This window comes from Penicillium soppii (assembly GCF_028829465.1).
Source record: "Penicillium soppii strain IBT 18220 chromosome Unknown utg000010l, whole genome shotgun sequence".
Lineage (NCBI taxonomy): Eukaryota > Fungi > Ascomycota > Eurotiomycetes > Eurotiales > Aspergillaceae > Penicillium > Penicillium soppii.
The window spans coordinates 3,719,550-3,738,227 of NW_026643240.1; the positions used below are offsets into that span (position 1 = coordinate 3,719,550).

Below are 18,678 nucleotides of genomic sequence, written 5' to 3' on the forward strand. Positions count from 1 at the left end.
GCCCAAGCATGAGCCCCATTTGGAGTCCACTTGGATTTTGGGAAGCACACACACATGTCTGCACTGTTTCGTCTTCGATAACCGCCATCACTTGGATATTCACTGAAGTGATTTGACATTACATACTTTAAAAACTGAACCCTTCGCTTCGTCCCTCCTACATAACCTCTCGCAACGAAAATTACACGGCTACTGCACGATATTTCCACGCCCATCGGTTCCTTCACACACGACATAGCGTCGCCTGCCTTTGAGCGTCTACCAGGCGGATTGCGTTTCCCCAGGTCGCTCTTGGCCCCGAATGTCATCGCCAACCCAAGATATTGGATCGGGGATGCGGCGGAAAAGGTCTGAAAGTGTCGCAAATCCAAATTGGTCCGACTTATCGCAGCCGGCCAGATCACACCTGGACTCCAGAGATCGGTCGCAATCGGTCACACACAATGATATCGAGCAGCCGCCCAGTACGGGGTTTGATCCCACCGATCGAGTGTTCCCCATTCGGTCGGTGGTTTCGGTAGACCCAAATGCTACTGCACAGACGAGATCTTCATCACAAGCCCGCGGAGCAGTATCACCAACCAGGGATGGAGCTCGGCATTACTCGTTCATTGATGAACAGACCTGGCATCAACTCCAATCTGAATCCCGGCCTCAATCGCATCCCGACCCCGAGCATGCCGAACCTACCGTCCCCACCGATATCCGGCGCCACGAAACACATGCAGTTGATGATAAAACGGAGATTGCCACACATTCTCTCGCATCAGAGGTCATTCAACATCCCGAGGTTTATGCCAAAACTTCCCGGAGCGAAACTCAATCCGGATCAGGTTCCACTGCTCACCCACGGTCGCAGGATGGTTCTAAAACCGAGGAAGAACACCTTCTGACTGCCCGGTTCAAGCATGTTGTAACGGACAGTGGCCACGCAATCATTACGGGACGAGAAGGCGAAAAACTCCAGTATTGCGAAGACGAGCCTATACGAATAGTACGTTTCACCCTTGCGTTGTAATCCCAAACTCTGACTAACATATACAAGCCTGGCGCCATCCAAAGCTTTGGTATATTGGTTGCACTACGAGAGGAGTCCCAAGACCAGCTTGTGGTGCGGGTTGTGAGTGAGAACTCGGCCGATTACTTTGGTTATTCGCCCAAGCAGCTTTTCGAAGTCCAAAGCTTTTGCGATATTATGCATTCGGATGAGGCAGAGATGCTGCTGGACCATATTGACTTCGTTCGAGACGATGCATACGACCCTTCTGTTGATGGACCCGACATATTTGCCATGTCAATTCGCACTCCCACCGGAGAAAGTCGTCGATTCTGGTGTGCGGCCCATGTGTGCCAAGCCCAAAAAGACTTGATCATCTGTGAATTCGAACTCGAATATGACGAACTTAACCCATTGGATGTTCCTGGCCATGCTTCCCCGGAGTCCTCTTCGGATCCGTTGGATAACAGCACTCTAGGTGTTGTTCCAACGGCAGATCAACTCGCTGCCTCGACCCTGAACATTTCTCAGCCACTGCGTGTCCTCCGTCGGAGGAGAGCAGAGACTGATTATCTTTCTGTGCTTTCGCAGTTGGAAACTCAGCTATCGCGATGCCAAGACTTGGAACAATTGTTAAACACAACAGCAGGTAAGACTTGACTCATGGTTTATGGCATGTCGCTCAATCACTCATCCAATACAGGCCTTGTAAAGGACCTAAGTGGCTTCCACCGCGTTTTGATTTACCAGTTCGACAGCAGCTGGAATGGCATGGTCGTTGCTGAGTTGGTTGACCCCAATGTCACGATAGATCTCTATAAAGGGCTTCATTTCCCTGCTTCAGATATTCCAGCACAAGCAAGAGAACTATACAAAATCAACAAAGTTCGCTTGCTATATGACCGGGATCAAGTCACATCCCGGCTAGTCTGCCGAACGGTTCAAGATTTGGAAACGCCATTGGACATGACACATGCATACTTGAGAGCTATGTCGCCTATCCACATCAAATATTTGGCTAACATGAAGGTTCGATCTTCATACTCAGTGTCCATAAGTGCCTTTGGTGTGAGTAGCCTGCTCCCGGTATTTAGTCAAAATCCTCCGCTGATCTAGTTTCATTAGGATCTATGGGGCCTAATAACCTGTCATAACTATGGAGTCCCTCGGCGGGTGTCATTCCCCATTCGAAAGATTTGCCGCATACTCGGTGATACAGTCTCACGCAATATCGAGCGACTCTCCTATACGTCTAGATTACAGGCGAGGAAGCTCATCAACACGGTTCCCACCGAGGCCAATCCATCTGGGTAAGCCAAACGAACATGACCAACCGCGCGAAAAGTTGCTAATTATACAAAGCTACATCATCGCCTCAAGCGACGATCTGCTTCAGCTGTTCTCGGCGGACTACGGCGTTCTCTCAATTCGCGACGAAACGAAAATTTTAGGGGACGGTACCAACTCGCAGGAGCTCCTTGCACTTTTGGAGTTCCTCCGCCTTCGTCAGCTAAACTCAGTGCTTGCCTCACACGATATTGTCAAAGACTTTCCCGATCTGCACTATCCGCCGGGGCTGAAGGCTATCTCAGGTTTATTATATGTCCCATTATCCACGGGTGGCAGCGACTTCATTGTCTTTTTCCGTCGTGGGCAACTGACCCAGATCAGATGGGCGGGCAACCCTTACGAAATCGCAAAGCGGAAACAAACAGCGGGCTATCTTGAGCCGCGAGAAAGTTTCACGGCTTGGCAAGAGACTGTGCTCTCCCAGAGTCGTGAATGGACGGAAAGCGACGTGGAAACAGCGGCTGTCCTATGCCGTAAGATCACTCTCGCAATCATAACATGAAATACAAAATATGGCAGCTAACATCCATCGAATAGTTGTCTACGGAAAGTTCATCAAGGTCTGGAGACAAAAGGAGGCGGCGATGCACAACTCCCAGCTCACCCGTCTGCTTCTGGCTAATTCCGCCCATGAGGTTCGAACGCCTCTAAACGCCATCGTCAATTATTTGGAGATTGCTCTCGAGGGCGCACTGGATGCGGAAACCAGGGAAAGTCTGACCAAATCTCATTCGGCTTCCAAATCCTTGATTTATGTTATCAATGATCTGCTGGATCTTACAAATACAGAAAAGGGACAGGAACTCATCAAAGATGAAAGCTTTGACCTTGAAGGAACATTCAAAGAAGCAGCGCAAATGCTGTCCGGTGAGGCCAAGCGGAAGAACATATCTTATACTGTTTCAGTGCATCCGGGGCTTCCTAAATCGGTACTCGGTGATCAGCGTCGGGTACGACAGGTGCTTTCCAACGTCATTTCCAACGCCATCCAGAACACTGAATCCGGTGCTGTCACCACTGAGATTTGGCGTTCTGCCAACCAGACTATTCCAGGCCACGTGGGAGTGGAGGTGATGGTCGTTGACACCGGAGTTGGCATGTCTCATGAGAAGCTGGAGTCTTTGTTCCATGAGCTGGAGCAAGTTTCCCTAGATGAGACCTATTATCCTGGCGAAGAAGAGGATCCGCACCAAACAGATTCGCCAAATCAAAAACGCGTTCTGGGCCTAGGTCTTGCTCTTGCGGCGAGAATTGTTCGTAATATGCAGGGACAATTAGGCGTCAGGAGTGAGGAAGGGAAGGGCAGTCGCTTCAAGATCTTGCTGCAGTTCCGACTCCCCGAACAAGATGACTCGCAGGATGAAGCTGCCATCGCTGCTGCAAGCTCGCCTATCCCCCCAACACCGATGATCTCAGATAAAGAGTTTACCTTGGTTGGCGGATCATATGAGCCTGGGAATAATCGTCGACATAGCAATGAAAGTCTCCGCAGTGGTGGCAGTTCTCGCAGTGGTCACAGTGGCCAGGCAGATCGACTCATCAGTGCTATACAAGAACCTGTGCATAGACGAAGCGCTAGCCAAAACTCGCATTCGAAACACAGACTCATGTCGTCGAGTCCAGTCAGTGCCGGCAGCAACCCGTTATCTAGATCGTCAGCACCCGCTATGAAACGCTCGACCACTATGTCAAGCGTGCAAGACCCAGTTTCAAGTCTCTCCTCGGTCACACACCAACCTCCAATGACCTTACAACCACTCATGACTCCTCCACCTCCAGGACTAGAAAATATCACGGACTCCGGCGTACCTATGGGTGCTCTGAGAATGTCTCAACGATCTGCCAGCATCAAGTCACCAAACCCGCAATCGAATTATGATCAATCATACTTCCCGCGTGTTGAAACAGTCACAGAACCATCAAACGCTGTCTCCACGGCTCCTCCGCCTTCAACGGCGGCCCCACCATCGGAAGCACCTCCACCATCTACATCCCCTACCACCGTTCCGTCAACAACAGACTACGACCTGCTGCATGTCCTTGTTGCGGAAGATGATCCAGTCAACAGTAAAATCATACAAAAACGTCTAACCAAGCTCGGGCATACTGTGCAGCTTACCAGCAATGGCGAAGAGTGCGCGGAAGCCTTCGCCTCGGCGACCAAAAACTTTGATATCGTCCTCATGGATCTGCAAATGCCGATTGTCGATGGCCTCCTTGCTACAAGGATGATCCGCAGCTTTGAATCTCAAACACCCAAAACCGCGCTCTCTGATAAGGCCATCCACAACGACCGCGTGCCAATTTTTGCTGTTTCTGCTTCGTTACTTGAAGCAAACCGAGAGCTTTACATCGAGACGGGCTTTGACGGCTATGTCATGAAACCTATCTCGTTTTCCAGGCTGAATTTCCTTCTCAGGGGCCTGATGGACACGGTGGCACGAGCGGAAGCCACTTATACGCCGGACGGGGAATGGGAGCATGGTGGATGGTTCGATTCACGTTGAATGTAGTTCACATGCTTCTACAACACGAACGACGGCAAATCGATTCCCTCACCTCCATTCTTTGCGCCACCTCATGTCCCACTACTTCGCGGACGGACACGAACACATATCTTTCCCCTTATCTCCTGCTCCGTTGTCCAATTTCAATGTGGCTGGGGCCTTGGATGGCTCATGGATGTCACGAATCTTTTAAGCATTTTCATTCCATTTCTTTTCTTGCGTGCATAGACAGGCCCTGGTATACGAATTGGGCATGTCTTCTTTTTTTGGCGTTGTGGTTTTATTTGGGAATACTATATACGGATACCCTATTTGACATTTCCCATGTCACATTCATACTCTTCTTCAGATGTCAAGATCCGAATGCACATTTCACTGTTTCGGAATACCACTACCACCCATGAGTTGAACCAATGTATTATATCACATTATAAATCTACCAAAATCACAAAGAAAAATAACATGCATAAAGCGACAAGGGTAAAAAGCGAAAAGTTGAAGCCGCCCGTGATGTTGTCACAAATGAGTGGACATATTCATCATTTATATACAAATTGCCATACCAAAAACAATCCTTACTTGGGAGTCTCCAGAAACGTCATCTCAACCGTGGACTGGGTATCCGACGAACGAAACGGCGGCCGACTCTCACCATGTGAATGAACAGATGGCTCATTCGATACCGTCTGCCGCAGCGCCTCATGGAAATCATACGTGCTGCCACGGGTCGAATGTACCGGCGGTGGACTAGCAGTTCCCATAAAGCTAGGCATCGTCTGTTCCTCGATATTCGCCGGCCGAGGCCGACTCGCCAGCATATCGAAGATGTTGATGTCGCTCGAGACTCGCGCATTCCCTTCTATGCCCTGGCACATGGTGCACGGGTACGTGCGCGTCAGCTCGCGGAGCTGCGTCAGGGCGTAGAACTCGAGCTTGAGCTTGATGCTGTACGCAACGGTCTTGAAGCTGATCGCGATGTAGTGGAGTTCGAACTCCGCCGCGATAATGCATATGTCGAGGATTATGCTGAGGAAGTTGACGACCAAAAGCCAGTAGATTATTCGCCGGCCTTCGCGACCTTTCATTGCGAATATGGGCTGCAGCGCGCGCAGCGCTTCTCGCATGTAGATTGCGCAGATTATGGTGTCTTGTAGGCCGAAGCCTGTTACTTGTATCCGGTCGAATATCGCGGCTGGGCGGGCGCAGCGTGCATCGCCCAGGTTGAGGCAGAAGAAGAGCGCAGTCATCGGTGTGTGGAGGATGAAGAAGCTGGCTATTATCATCCAGAGCACCCAGCGGATGTGCCAGACGTCGTGGACGACGAGGTGTAGGCGGGAGTAGAGAACCACTGCTTGCCCGCTGACCATGCATATCCAGCCGAGGCTGAATGGGATCGTCATGGAGAGGTTGGAAGCGCGGCTCAAGTACCTTATTTGAGCTGCTATGGCGTGGATCAATATTCCCCAGGCGGCGACTTGCATGCTCCAGAAGTAGAGACCGCGATACTTTTTGAACCCCTCGAAAATGGACAACACCACTTCCAGTGCATTGTAGGCGCCGATCGAGAACATGGCTATTATCTGCACGATGGAAATGTTTCTTATTAAGATATCGCTTACCTGCAAAGGCAGGTTGCTGATTACGGTATCCATGGCGTGTAGATGGGTTTGCCATGTGTGTAACTCAGTCGGAGGGAAATGAGAATTGATATATTAACAGCGCAGACGCAGGTTCAACCTTATAATGGGAGTCTAGCCGCTGACATGCGCTGTCACGATCGTGGGAATCGCCTTGAGCCCCTCCTATCAGGGTGTCATATGGAATAAGGTTAGAATGGCAAGGCTTCGAGATTGTGTTAATGGCGAGTCACTTTCCGAGTCCACTATTGGGCGCCAAGAGACTCAAGCTCTAGTCTATGATGCGATTATGAGGGTATCACGGATTATTCCCAGTGACTTAGGTCAAATATGATTGTTTGTTGAAGGCTCACAAAGAGAATCAGCATTCCAAATCCGCCAGTCGATGTAATGGTAGCTAGGTACATCATAGCTTAGGCAAGCCATGTATTCCCTTTCCTCCTTTAATGCTGTGGCATTGAGAGCTTATTGGACGTGACGAACGAATTAGGAGAATGTTCAGAGGCTATCGAGGCGCTAAACAGGGATCCCCGGGATCTCAAACAAAGAAATCCAGAGAAGGTTCATGCATTGATCAGCTTTCGTTTGCTAGTGGCGAGATCAGCTTGAGCCCAGATCTCGCTTAAATAATTCAAATAGACATTTGAATGAGCAGATAATATCTAAATTCAAAAAAAGGTAAAGGATATTGCCGCCGTGATGCGTTAGGCGTTGCGGAGGCTTGGCAATGGACTCGGAGTATACAAAGAGCAGGGGACAAGGAATGATCAAAGCGTGTAATGATGTTGTTTACATACATATATACGTACATATGCTGTCATTTATATGCACCCATATGCTCCGCACTTTCTCATCTAACGTCGCTTCCATGCGAGCGCTCAGGCTCAGGAATATTAACACATCAACGTTGTCACGAGTGATTGCTTTCTCCTTCGGGAACAAATGGCGGAATGGAATTGGTACAAGCTGCGTATACGTTGAATATATATAGTTGTGGTTTCGTGCACATCGGTCATTGCGAGGGGTCAAAGTAAATTTTATCATTCATCTACCTAGTCGAGTCTAACACGTTCAAAAGCACTGACATCATTTCCTATAAGCCCCCTTTCACCATCTTTTAGAGTTCTGCTTAGGTATAACAGTCCACAGAAACGAAGGGAGGTGAAAAGTCATCAAATGTCCCATTTTGCGCTATACCACTCAACGCCTGGATTCGTTTTACATGCCTTTTCTCCTGATGTAATAAATTTGTTAGGGCCGGACAAATAGACCCAATTGGAACCCCCAGGCGATTCACGGCAGATAGAAGACAAAGTTTCCTCGATGCTCAGCCGAGCTCCGCCATTACCAGTGAGGTGTACATGGACTTCAAAGTTTATTGTTGGATCCGCTAACCAAATCTGCGTCAGTATAAATGTGAGAGTTAAAGGTTGTGAAAATTGGATCTACCTTTGAGGAACGGTAGGTCGGTGTAGTCTTTCGCTTTCACGCTCCAGAAAATCAAACACCTCTCCCATTTAGGTGCATTCTTTGCTCCAGCGTTGGTTTCTAATTCACACAAATTTGTAATAGCAGTTGATTGCTGTCTCCTTTCCAGAAAGGCACGGGCAATGGCTATAGCTCCACTCACTCCAGTACCGGCGACAAAACATATGACTGTCTTGTACTGCGAAGGGTCTGCTTCGGAGAAATACGGCCCTTCAAGTCGTAGAGAGAGTTCCACTCCCTGTGACGGGGTACGTACCAGACTCCTGTTGGCAAGCTCAACAAAATGTGTGTCAATTGACTGGTTGAAACTCCCATTCTCTCCAGGTCTTGACAATGGCCTGTATTTATCGGCGAGACCAGCTACCTTGTCTGTCCATTGGAAGGTCGGCTTCGCTTCTTTTTGGAACAATTTGAGCCAAGTCCGCCGCTTTTCATTCCTAGCCTGTCGCCCAGTATGTTTATCTGTATAACCACGTTTACGGAAGATAAATTGGATCGTTACATCATCTCGTGGCTCGGAAGTGATGTTCTTCTGAGAAGCAAGAGGGGTAATAGTGGTGAAAGGATGAAGCTCGCGGACGGAGGATTCTGAGTGGCGAATGTAGAAATGGGCAACCGGGGACTTGCATGCACAGCCGTCGAGTCGGTGCCGAGGGAGTAGCATATCGATACTAGATATAGGTTAGCTTGGTCGGTTTGAAGACATGAATGAGTCCACGCACCAATACCATCCTTTTCCTAGATGTGCAACCTTGCCTGACACACACTCTCTCAACTCATATAGTCGCATACCCCAGTCGAGCAACCACATGGCTAGCCCAGGAGCCACACAGTAAAAGACTGTACTAGCGTGTAGGCAGATGACAATGATGGCAACGATGCTCAGGAGATGAGTAAAGTAAAAGAGATTGAAATGTTTGGATCGAATCGTTGGTAGAGTGGTGACAAAAATAAGACCCATGATCAAGGTAGAGACGATACCGGTGAATATAAGGGAGGCTCGCCAGATGCCCAAGGCTGATGAGTTACCCGGCCAAGTCTCGTAGTATAAATACGTTGGGTTTAGGAGAGGGAATACCGTCCGAAACTTCCCCGAGAGAGAGTGGAAGGCGGGCAACCAAGATACATAGAGGAATCCATGAATTAGTACAAGAGAAAAGAGTGCATATGCCGTCAGCATATGAAAAGTAAGCGTAGTTGAGACGGAAAGTTTGAAGAAGGACGCAAGTGCGCTGTGTCGAGAGACAGGGATGAGGACCATTCCCATTGTGACATCGCATAGATGACCAGTCAATGCAGTCGCAGCGAGACGGTGATTTCCCTCAAGAAGGCCATTCTCCCGGCCCCTGTCCTGGAAATAGTCTCGCAGGCGAATCCACCAGACACCTATGATGATGCCGTATAGGCTGATAATCCAGATAAATCCAAGCAAAGCGCTTATAGCCAATCGCTCACCTACTAGGGGTATCCTGCAATCAACTAATTGTCGCTGGAGAAAGCGACGCAGCTGGGGTTGAAAGGCGCGAACAGTGAAGAATAACGTGGTAATCAATATCCAGGAATACCAAATCACCACATGTAATCGTGCCTGGAGAGGAAAAAGCCATTCACCACAAGTTCCAGCATAGCAATGATGATTTGATCTAAATGTCAGACCGATTGAGAGACCAAAGGTGAGCAAAAGGCTGCCTGTGAGAGGATAGAGACAAGTTCTAGGAGTAATCCTCGTCATTCTAAGCAGTAGTACAAGAGAAGATCAGGTTTCCATTGAAAATGTAGGCAACATCGATTAAACTAACAAATATGCTCACTTTGATAACGATAGTACGTCTAAAAGCATACACAGCAGCAGTTTAAGCGTTGCAGTATGAGGGCGGTGCAGAGAGACGTATTTGGCTTCGTTCTCGTTGCCGCTCTCGCTTTCGGTCTCGGTATCGCCTTTACCCTGGAATTGGACTTGGTCATGTTTCCTTCTTTCTGCCAACAAATTATTAGGATAGCCACAGCACCATACGGAGCCCAGGTATACAAAGACGGCCATCGGTTAAGGTTACTTAGAGGGAGATCGGATGGATTCTCATGCCCATCTCGATCTTTTACGGATAGTTCTTGCTTTGGATCGCTTGGTATGAACGTGATCCGGTAACAGCATATATATCATAGTAGTAAATGGGTTTTTTTTAATTTCTCTGAGAATGAGTGTAAAAAAATAAATATGTCCAGGGGATCATTCGATCAATTTGTTCCTCTTGGGATTAGTTGGCCTCAATACTAAACATTCAATTTTATCAAATCTTTATATAAAGCCAATCCTATCATCTATATTACTTTGGGCTTTATCAAATTTTCATAGTTGGTGGGTGGTGTTGATTACCACCATGAAGCAGCGTTTGAAACAAAAACCTGTGTGAACAAACAGTATTCAATTCGCAGAATCAGTTTTTTAATCCACCCTATTTTAGAACAAATGCAGCAGATGGGCTGTAGATGGGCACTTGGATACTTAAACATCTCACTTATCGCACAAATTCTTCTTTCACAACGTTAGCTGGGGTGGTAATGGCCCACTATACGAAGATCTACGTCAAATGATAAGCAATCAACCTCAAAGGGTGATCATACTGCCTGTCATCGGTCCTACACGGCGCAAGCGAGGATCGAATTGTAGCATGTTTTAATAGCAGCACAAATCTTTCCTGGATTGAAAGTACACGGCCTTTGACTGAACAAGTGACCTAAAATACTATCAACCAACCATCCGGCCACCCGCTCAACTCAACATGAAACTTCATTCGCCAATAAAATCGACTTTACAATATATACGATTGGAGGCAGTGAATGCAGGAAGTGTGCCACATTCAAATTCTATTGGTATAGCGTTAGCGTCTATGGTTAGACATTTATTTTTAGACCTCATAACTTTGTGTATTCTACAATAGATTCCAAATGGCTGGATGATAAATCAAGAAGAGCAATTGAATCAGGCCCACAAGTTAAAAATATGGAGTCAATGTACCGCCAAGCTTCAACGAAGTTCACGGATCCACAGTTCAACACAATCAACACTAAAGCGAGGCTGGAAAAAGAAAAGTCCATAATCTCTAGCATTGAAATTGCAGACTCTATTTGGTGATTTAACGTTGAATCGCTCACAGATGAAATGGTCAAAACAAGAAACATGAACCTGTCATTACTGATGAAATACCTCCCAATGCACCACAAAGTCTCAATTTAAGACGGCGGTGAAGGATTGGACAGTGAGCCAACTGGCTGAACCGACTCAGCATCACTAATCCCAACACGACTGTAGCTCGTCTCTCTCGGTGGGCATCCAAACTGGCATTAAGAATGTCGCTGCAACGGTCGCGGTGAAACGAAGGCACGAGTTTCAACAGGCCTCAATTAGGAGAGGCGTCCTTCAACGCTTGCTACCAAGCACGTAAGTGACAGAAGCCTAGAAGTCTATAAATACGTCCTCTATCCCCGGAAATTTGCTCTGCAATTGATTCACATGACTAAGTAAAGTCGAACAGGCCTTGTGTCTGAGACACTTAATAAGGTCTTCTCCGTTGACCCAGCTCTGCAATTTTCACTGTATTGACATTGATAGAATACATCATGGACCAACAATTCAGACAGTACCTGTGAGAGATATGATCCCCAGCAGATCTGACGTGCCAACCAGCCAGCCGATCAAAGAGACAACTGTTGGGTTAGCTGGTCAAAGCGTATGATCTATGCGAACATCTCCACCATAGCAGCCGACTGGGCTGATCTACTGTCTCGTCCCTGGATGCATCCTCGATTCAAAAGAGCGACTTTTCAGGCAATATCACCTCAATTTGGCGTCATTCGCATGAATTGCTCAAACTGAGAAAAGGAGAACGGACTTTTCACCTTAAAGGCTCTTTAAAGTTGCTTTTCACATTCCGTTCAAACCCCATGGGCTTAAAACACTTGAGATTTTGAATTCCACCGCGTCGGACTCGCTCTCGGTCCCGCTTTACCTTGGACTTATGAGCTCTCGTCCGTGGTATTGTGATACTTTTCAGCGGCCCAGCCCTTCCGCCAACTGCATCTAAATTTGTGACCCCCTGACGCCGGCCCCAATGTTTTGGCCCAGGAATGCGTCCCTACCAAGTAAGAAGAAAAGACCCAAATTCCGAGAAAGAAACGTATAGGAGACTGGTTATTAGCTTGAGCTGGAGCCCCTTACAAGTCAATAGCACAATAGGCTCGGTCGCCATCAGCTATAAAAACACTCGTTCGCCTATCTACCTTGTATATGAATCAATTTTTATTGTTTTAAAGCATACGATCTAACCTCCCAATTTATCTCACCATAGGCTTTATATCCTCACATAATGAAGGTTATCAACATTACCCTCACGGGTGCGATGCTCGGTATGGCTCAGGCTAGCCCTTTTGTCACCCGCGCAGCTATCACCGATGGTATGTCTTCCCAAACCGAAGAGCTGGATTGAATCTAACATATTTCACCTGTTTAGCCGATATCCTCAACTATGCCTTGACCCTCGAGCACCTTGAGGCCACCTTCTATGAAGAGGGCCTCAAGAACTACACCCACAAAGATTTCTTAAACGCTGGCTTCAAGGATCCCTTTTACTCCAACCTGCAGGTGGTCGCTTCGGACGAGAAGGCACACGAGGATTTCTTGACAGGGGCTCTCAGTGGTGAGCGTCAATTGAAACATGAAGGGCGAGCCCTACTAATCCTTTACAGCTGCCGGTGCTTCCCCCGTTAAGCGTTGCTCATACAATTTCCCCTCAACCGATGTGAAAAGCTTCCTTGCCCTTGCTAGCGTCCTCGAAGGTATTGTTATTCACGATAGCCAAACGATTCCTGTTAATGATTCTTAACAGGTGTCGGCGTTAGCGCCTACCTTGGCGCTGCTGCGTCAATTGCCAACAAGGATTATCTCACTGCGGCTGGCAGCATTTTGACCGTTGAGGCCCGCCACAGCTCCTACCTACGCGCCGCGAAGGGGGAAGTTCCTTTCGCTCAGCCTTTCGACGACCCTCTCGACTTCGACGAAGTGTACACCCTTGCGGCATCATTCATTACATCATGTCCCTCCAGCAACACAAAGCTCCCAGTCAAGGCTTTTCCTTCGCTGACCTTGAAATCGACCGGCACTCTCTCCAGCGGCTCCAAAGTCCGCGTGGTGGCTGGCAGCGACTTTGACGATTCCAATCCCAGCAACCTATACGCTGCTTTCATTACTGTCACTGGGCCTGTATGGGCTCACCTCTCATTCAAGGGTGATAATTCGTTCACGGTTACTATCCCTAAGGGTATTGCGGGCCAGAGTTACGTTGTCATCACCAAGGGAAAGAGCAAGGTAACTGATGACAACATTGTTGCTGGCCCCGCCATTATCGAGGTGATTTAGATGTGTCTCTTTGGTTCTTGTACCTTCGTGTCCTCGCTGTTTAATTCAAACCCCGGTTGAGCAGATTGTTCCTCGTCGAATCTGCCACTCCGCTCTCCTCAATTGCTTGTCTATTGCCATTTATTTCAAATCAAATTTAAAATTCAATGCCCTCAACCCGCTTCTGTCACCCTTTTACCATGCAATAAAATTGTGTAGTTGACTTTACCAGCCATCCCTCCGCATTTTCCAACCAAAAATTATATTTTCCGACTTCCCAGCCACATTCCTGACCAGAGCAGTAAATACCCATGCTTTTGTTCTGAGTTTATATCTGTGTATCATGTCAATTTAACTCGTGTTACCCATGCAGTTTAAGTACTCTGGTCGTACGATATGCCCCTTACTTTGGCCTTTTCAATAACGAAAAACTCTCTCAAGATAGTAAGATCCTAGAAACAAAAGCGACTGGTGAACTACAGCCTAGTGCCGACCTCAAATTGAACCCATTGGCCTACTCGTTGGCAAGGTATTGACCAATATTTTCCAGCCTCAAAATGATTTCTTTGTTTTCAACTGAAAACACAACTTTTAGTCAAGAAGAACTAGCTTGATTTATCCCTGTCCATAAGAATAGATGCTGTCATCTCTGCGCTTGATGTCCTCCGTGATAAATTCCCTCAAAATTCGATTGTTGCAATCATTCATTTTGCAGCCATAAGGAGAGAAGAAAAATCGTCGAACGCTGCATTCGCGTCGGTTCGGTAAGAAAGCAGGGTCTTTGCAAACGTGCAATCGTTGGTTTCAGCGGCCCAGTGAAGAGCGGAACAGTTTTGGTGCCTGATATTATGCTTGATCAGGGCTAAGTACGGAGGTGTATAGGCGCCAATGCCCAAATGCCTGATTTTGAAAGGTTTTAAACTAGATCTTTCTTAGTCAAAACCCTATACTTATAAAAGCATTAAGAAATTATCGTAATACGCTGACTAAAGTATAAAAGCTTATTCCGACATAAATCTAAATAAGGAAACGGGAATAGCTATTGATAGTAATATAGATCTTAATACTAAAAGATTCTAGCTTTATATATTTATTATTTATAAAGTATAGGGGGTCCTAGGGTTCATAGGATAGGGCCTATTAACTAGGTAAGACGAAGATGTCTTAGGAACCGATGTACTGCCCAGAGGATATAGAGACTAATTCTCAGGGAACCCCTCGGTTCCCCTAGAATAGACTATTTAATATAGATAGGAGCGGGGTAGAGAGGCGGTTAAGATACACTAAAGAAGCGACAGTAATACGCTAGCGATAACCTGACCCACCAACAGTACTCTGAGTGTTTAGGATTGACTTCGTTACATTAATATACTATATATTATTAGGTCTTAGTAAATACAATTTATCTTTTTTTGCCGTCTACTAAGTAAGCGGCCCTTAATTACATCGGGACGAAACGAATTTACCAGGTATAAGAACGAACTAGTCTCGAAGCAGTCCAAAAATACTAAGAGTCATACATCTGTGTTGATTAATTATTCCCATTCTCTTCCTACGTCTCACTACCTTCCTGTCCATAGCTTGGCCGCCTAACATGAGCTTAGCGCCTAACTTCCAACTAAATCTTAGGAACAACTAACAGCTAACCAGTTCAACACCCCAAATGACCATTTTGTTCTCTTTCTTTTGCATAAAACGGATTCCACCTTGTGTAAGAATCCATGCATTCTATATTCTTATCTCATTCACGTCTGTTGATAATTCCCCATATTGTCTACACAGCCTATTTGATAAGCTTTTTCCGACCAGAGAGCCTTCACATCGTTGAAACCGAGTCAGACATTGAAGGATATGCGTGCTCTGTCATTCCCGTCGGCTTGTCTGGTGACGATGATGGCTGCGGCACATCTGCATTCCACGGCATATATATCTAAGATGTTATTCGCATTCTTCGGGAATGTGTTATTAGAAATGAAGTAGCAACAAACTTGTTCTACATTGCCGACGACCAGACGATCAGAGACCACACCTTGCTCCAAGCTCAAATTCAAGCTCAAGAGAATAATGCATGCATGTTAATTGTCCGACTCGCACCTGAATTTGCGAATGGAACGCTGCGATCGATATATAATTCTGATTCGAAAACGTCTATCTAAAATATCCAGAAAGACATCAATAATGATGGCGAATATAGGGGTGGTAGGGATGCCCCATACATATATTTTGGGACACGGAGTCACTATCTGGATCTTGCAGAGATGTCCACGGACGGCAAAAAATAAATGCATTCCCAATATATACCCCACCCCCTGTTAATAAGTCTTTAATCACTGTGATCACTAGCAAAAAGTGCCAATTTCAGCCCCATCTTTCCCAACGAATTTACATAGCAATAATTTTTCATGTATTTTTCAACGAAAGTTTTGTATCAGCTAAACAATATATTTCTTTCCGAATAATCCAGTATAGGTGGCTGTTGACAAATAACTGATGAAGATCCAATTTCCAGTTTGAATCTTCATTATATACACCAAGGTAGTGGCCCCATCCTCAACTCTTGCAGTTCTGTACCATAAATACTTACGGATGTGACCTATACATATCTCAATCTATGCTTCAAATAATAGTCAAAAAGCACGTTACTATATAACATCATGGAGGAAAGAGGGACTGAAACCGGGACTTTTCCAAGGTTTGCTGTTATCTATAGGGCCTCGGCAGTGGGAAAGACTTATCAACACCCATGTATAATAATAACCTGAGTCAATGCCAATTTGAAGAAACTCTGTAGGTATATTTATGCCTATATAGAATAATCCACCATATTGAATACATAATATATACAACGATGCTAACCAGATAAGAAAAGAAACTATAGAAAATAGGACGGACCTGTTTGCTTGCGACGATCAGAAACCTATTAGGTCTGGGTATGGAGAGAAGCCGCTAGCGCTCACAATAACAACAACATATCAAAAAATCAGAATGTAACCTCCTAAGCTTCAACGGTGGGTGGATGACACGTCCATTGAGTTTATTTGCAGAGTTCAAACGCTGGAACTATATATAACCCGCATACTGATCTTTTATATTTAGAAATCATATACTGTCCCGATATGGATATTGAGACTGCGATTGGAAACGATGATGATCACCAAAAAGAAATATCTATCGAAACTACTTGATACAGCTACACTGAACACTCTAGCAAAAATACAAAAATATGGGGTGAGCCGGGATCGAACCGGCGACTTTACGAATAAATGACTGTAGCTTCAGTCGTACGCTCTCCCAACTGAACTATCGCCCCATTTGATAAAGCAATCGATGCCAAAAATGTATGTGAACCTAAAACAATGTGGACTCATCTCCTTACATTGGGAAGACCAATTGCTTTAATTACATGAGGAGAAGGTTACGCAAGGTGCAGCCTAAAAGTGGAATAATGCACGAGAAGGTGTTAGTATAGAGATCATATTCGCTATTAAATCACTTTTGCTTGATGCGCCCCCTATAGTATGCTATTTGATAGGTAGTGGCAGGCACATAACAAGGTGTAGGGCTTTTATGAGATTGAGTAGCTGGATGCAAAGTACATATTTGGGAGCAAACCTCATTGGTACAAACATAGACTAATCACGATACCTAATAACCACTCTAGCATGTCTAAATGGCCTAAAGCACTCTCTTTTAACACCTAACAGTCTCAATACAACTCTCGAGAAACGTCTTGAATCCTTGTTCTAGATATCTTTTATACCGCGCCCAGTTGCGTCCAATGTATGCTTTCGACTCTAAAAAGAACCCCTCGATGGGATTTGAGTTAGGTGAGTAATGTGGTAAATACACCAGTTTGACTCCTACATTAGCACATGATTCCTCTACCCGATAGCTCCGGTAAAAGCATGCATTGTCTATACTAAAGACGTACTTTAGCTCGGGCTACCTTCCATAATATCTAAGAAGCTACTTGATAAACTCGTTGAATACCGCAGCATCGGTTAAGCCTTAGAACACACGAGGGGACTATGCCGTCTAGGGCATATACAGGTAGGATCTGGTACCTCTAGTCACGATAGAAGTTAGCTACTTATAGTAATGCCACGCCTAACGAAGTCTAAACAGTTTGTCTAAATCTGATTCGCTTATCGTTAATAGACTCGTCTATATAGACTAAGTGATATGATCAAAAGTCCGACACATTGTGTAGATAAAAATCTCTTAAGTCGGCATTTTATTCCTTTGCCATTTATTGGGCCGCTATCTTCGAATAACCCCACCGAAGAACCCGTCTAAGGCTCGAATTTGTGACCTAGACACGGAACTCGTCCCATGAATTGATTGCAATCTCGTCCACATATAGCCCGGGCTTTTTAGGGAGGCTATCACATAGTGCTTCTATCGTCGGAGGTGTTATGCTTTGTCGTCGGCCGATTCGAGTTGAGGGGTGCTCTAACATTTCCGAACCGGCGGAGGTTGTTGCTGATGTTCATGATAGAGCGCTTACTATATCCAGTATTTTTAGCTATTTGCGAGGCATTCAGTGATTTGCTTAATATCATATGCTGGATTATTTCGAGCTTTAAGGAAGGGAGTCTTAGCGCTATATTTCGAGGAGAAGTCTAGATATTGATAGAAGAGAGCTTTGGCAGGAGCGGTAGTTGACCACCAAGGGGGATAGAGAGCGACTCTATCTGCTCACCCTTGCTTACCCCGCTGCTCAGCGAGCAGGCGAAAAGATTTTGGATTAACAGTCTAGGGGATACTAGGTATTAGGAAATGCACGTGATTTGACGATCTCGCAGTTCCTAGGAGTTTGGTGGCCCATCTCAAAGCTGCGGACCTCAAAGGATTGCAGTTGCAAGGACTAGAACATCCATACTGTGTCTAGATGCAGATTCTGTTCTCACTGCTCTAACAATAACGCCACTCCGTCTCAATGCTTCAAAAAATCTGTAGCATTTAATACATATTAGATACAAATGATAGGTAATACTGCAACCCTGCTTGCATAATATTGCCATTAATTGCTTCTCTTGAAGAAAAAGAAAGAAAGCAGAAGATATGTGGTATGAGAGAGGTCAAGGGGAATATGCATAATGCATGTTAAATATATGGATCCTTAATTTTCTCTCTCTTAGAGTAATTGCGGTGAGAGTAGCATTCGTGTCATATTAAATACCTAGGTAGCCGTTATGGACAACGCTGATATCTATGAATATTATCACTTGAACCGTTCTGCTCGTTTGTACCACCAGTGCAAATACGTCAGCTATCTTTCACAACAAGTATAACTGTGTCAATATG

At 45.9% G+C, this 18,678-nt stretch overlaps 4 protein-coding genes across 4 annotated transcripts; 2 read left to right on the forward strand and 2 right to left on the reverse strand.

Moving 5' to 3' along the window:
* Nucleotides 1-301: 301 nt before the first annotated feature.
* On the forward strand, nucleotides 302-4,854 carry fphA (putative sensor histidine kinase/response regulator; the record flags this gene model as incomplete). Its single annotated transcript, XM_057247611.1, has 6 exons — nucleotides 302-994; nucleotides 1,046-1,646; nucleotides 1,701-2,065; nucleotides 2,123-2,307; nucleotides 2,360-2,820; nucleotides 2,885-4,854. The coding sequence occupies 6 exons, from the start codon at nucleotides 302-304 to the stop codon at nucleotides 4,852-4,854; spliced, it is 4,275 nt and encodes a 1,424-aa protein (XP_057092960.1).
* A 575-nt stretch (nucleotides 4,855-5,429) lies between these two features.
* N7529_012086 (uncharacterized protein) lies at nucleotides 5,430-6,506 on the reverse strand (the record flags this gene model as incomplete). Its single annotated transcript, XM_057247612.1, has 2 exons — nucleotides 5,430-6,434; nucleotides 6,474-6,506. 2 exons carry the CDS (start codon nucleotides 6,504-6,506, stop codon nucleotides 5,430-5,432), a joined length of 1,038 nt encoding a protein of 345 aa, XP_057092961.1.
* A 1,408-nt stretch (nucleotides 6,507-7,914) lies between these two features.
* Nucleotides 7,915-10,020, reverse strand: N7529_012087 (ferric reductase-like transmembrane domain-containing protein; the record flags this gene model as incomplete). Its single annotated transcript, XM_057247613.1, has 4 exons — nucleotides 7,915-8,650; nucleotides 8,702-9,365; nucleotides 9,822-9,924; nucleotides 9,994-10,020. 4 exons carry the CDS (start codon nucleotides 10,018-10,020, stop codon nucleotides 7,915-7,917), a joined length of 1,530 nt encoding a protein of 509 aa, XP_057092962.1.
* A 2,323-nt stretch (nucleotides 10,021-12,343) lies between these two features.
* N7529_012088 (ferritin-like domain-containing protein) lies at nucleotides 12,344-13,392 on the forward strand (the record flags this gene model as incomplete). The annotated part of the gene is made up of 4 exons (XM_057247614.1): nucleotides 12,344-12,431; nucleotides 12,488-12,673; nucleotides 12,723-12,812; nucleotides 12,863-13,392. 4 exons carry the CDS (start codon nucleotides 12,344-12,346, stop codon nucleotides 13,390-13,392), a joined length of 894 nt encoding a protein of 297 aa, XP_057092963.1.
* Nucleotides 13,393-18,678: the final 5,286 nt, after the last annotated feature.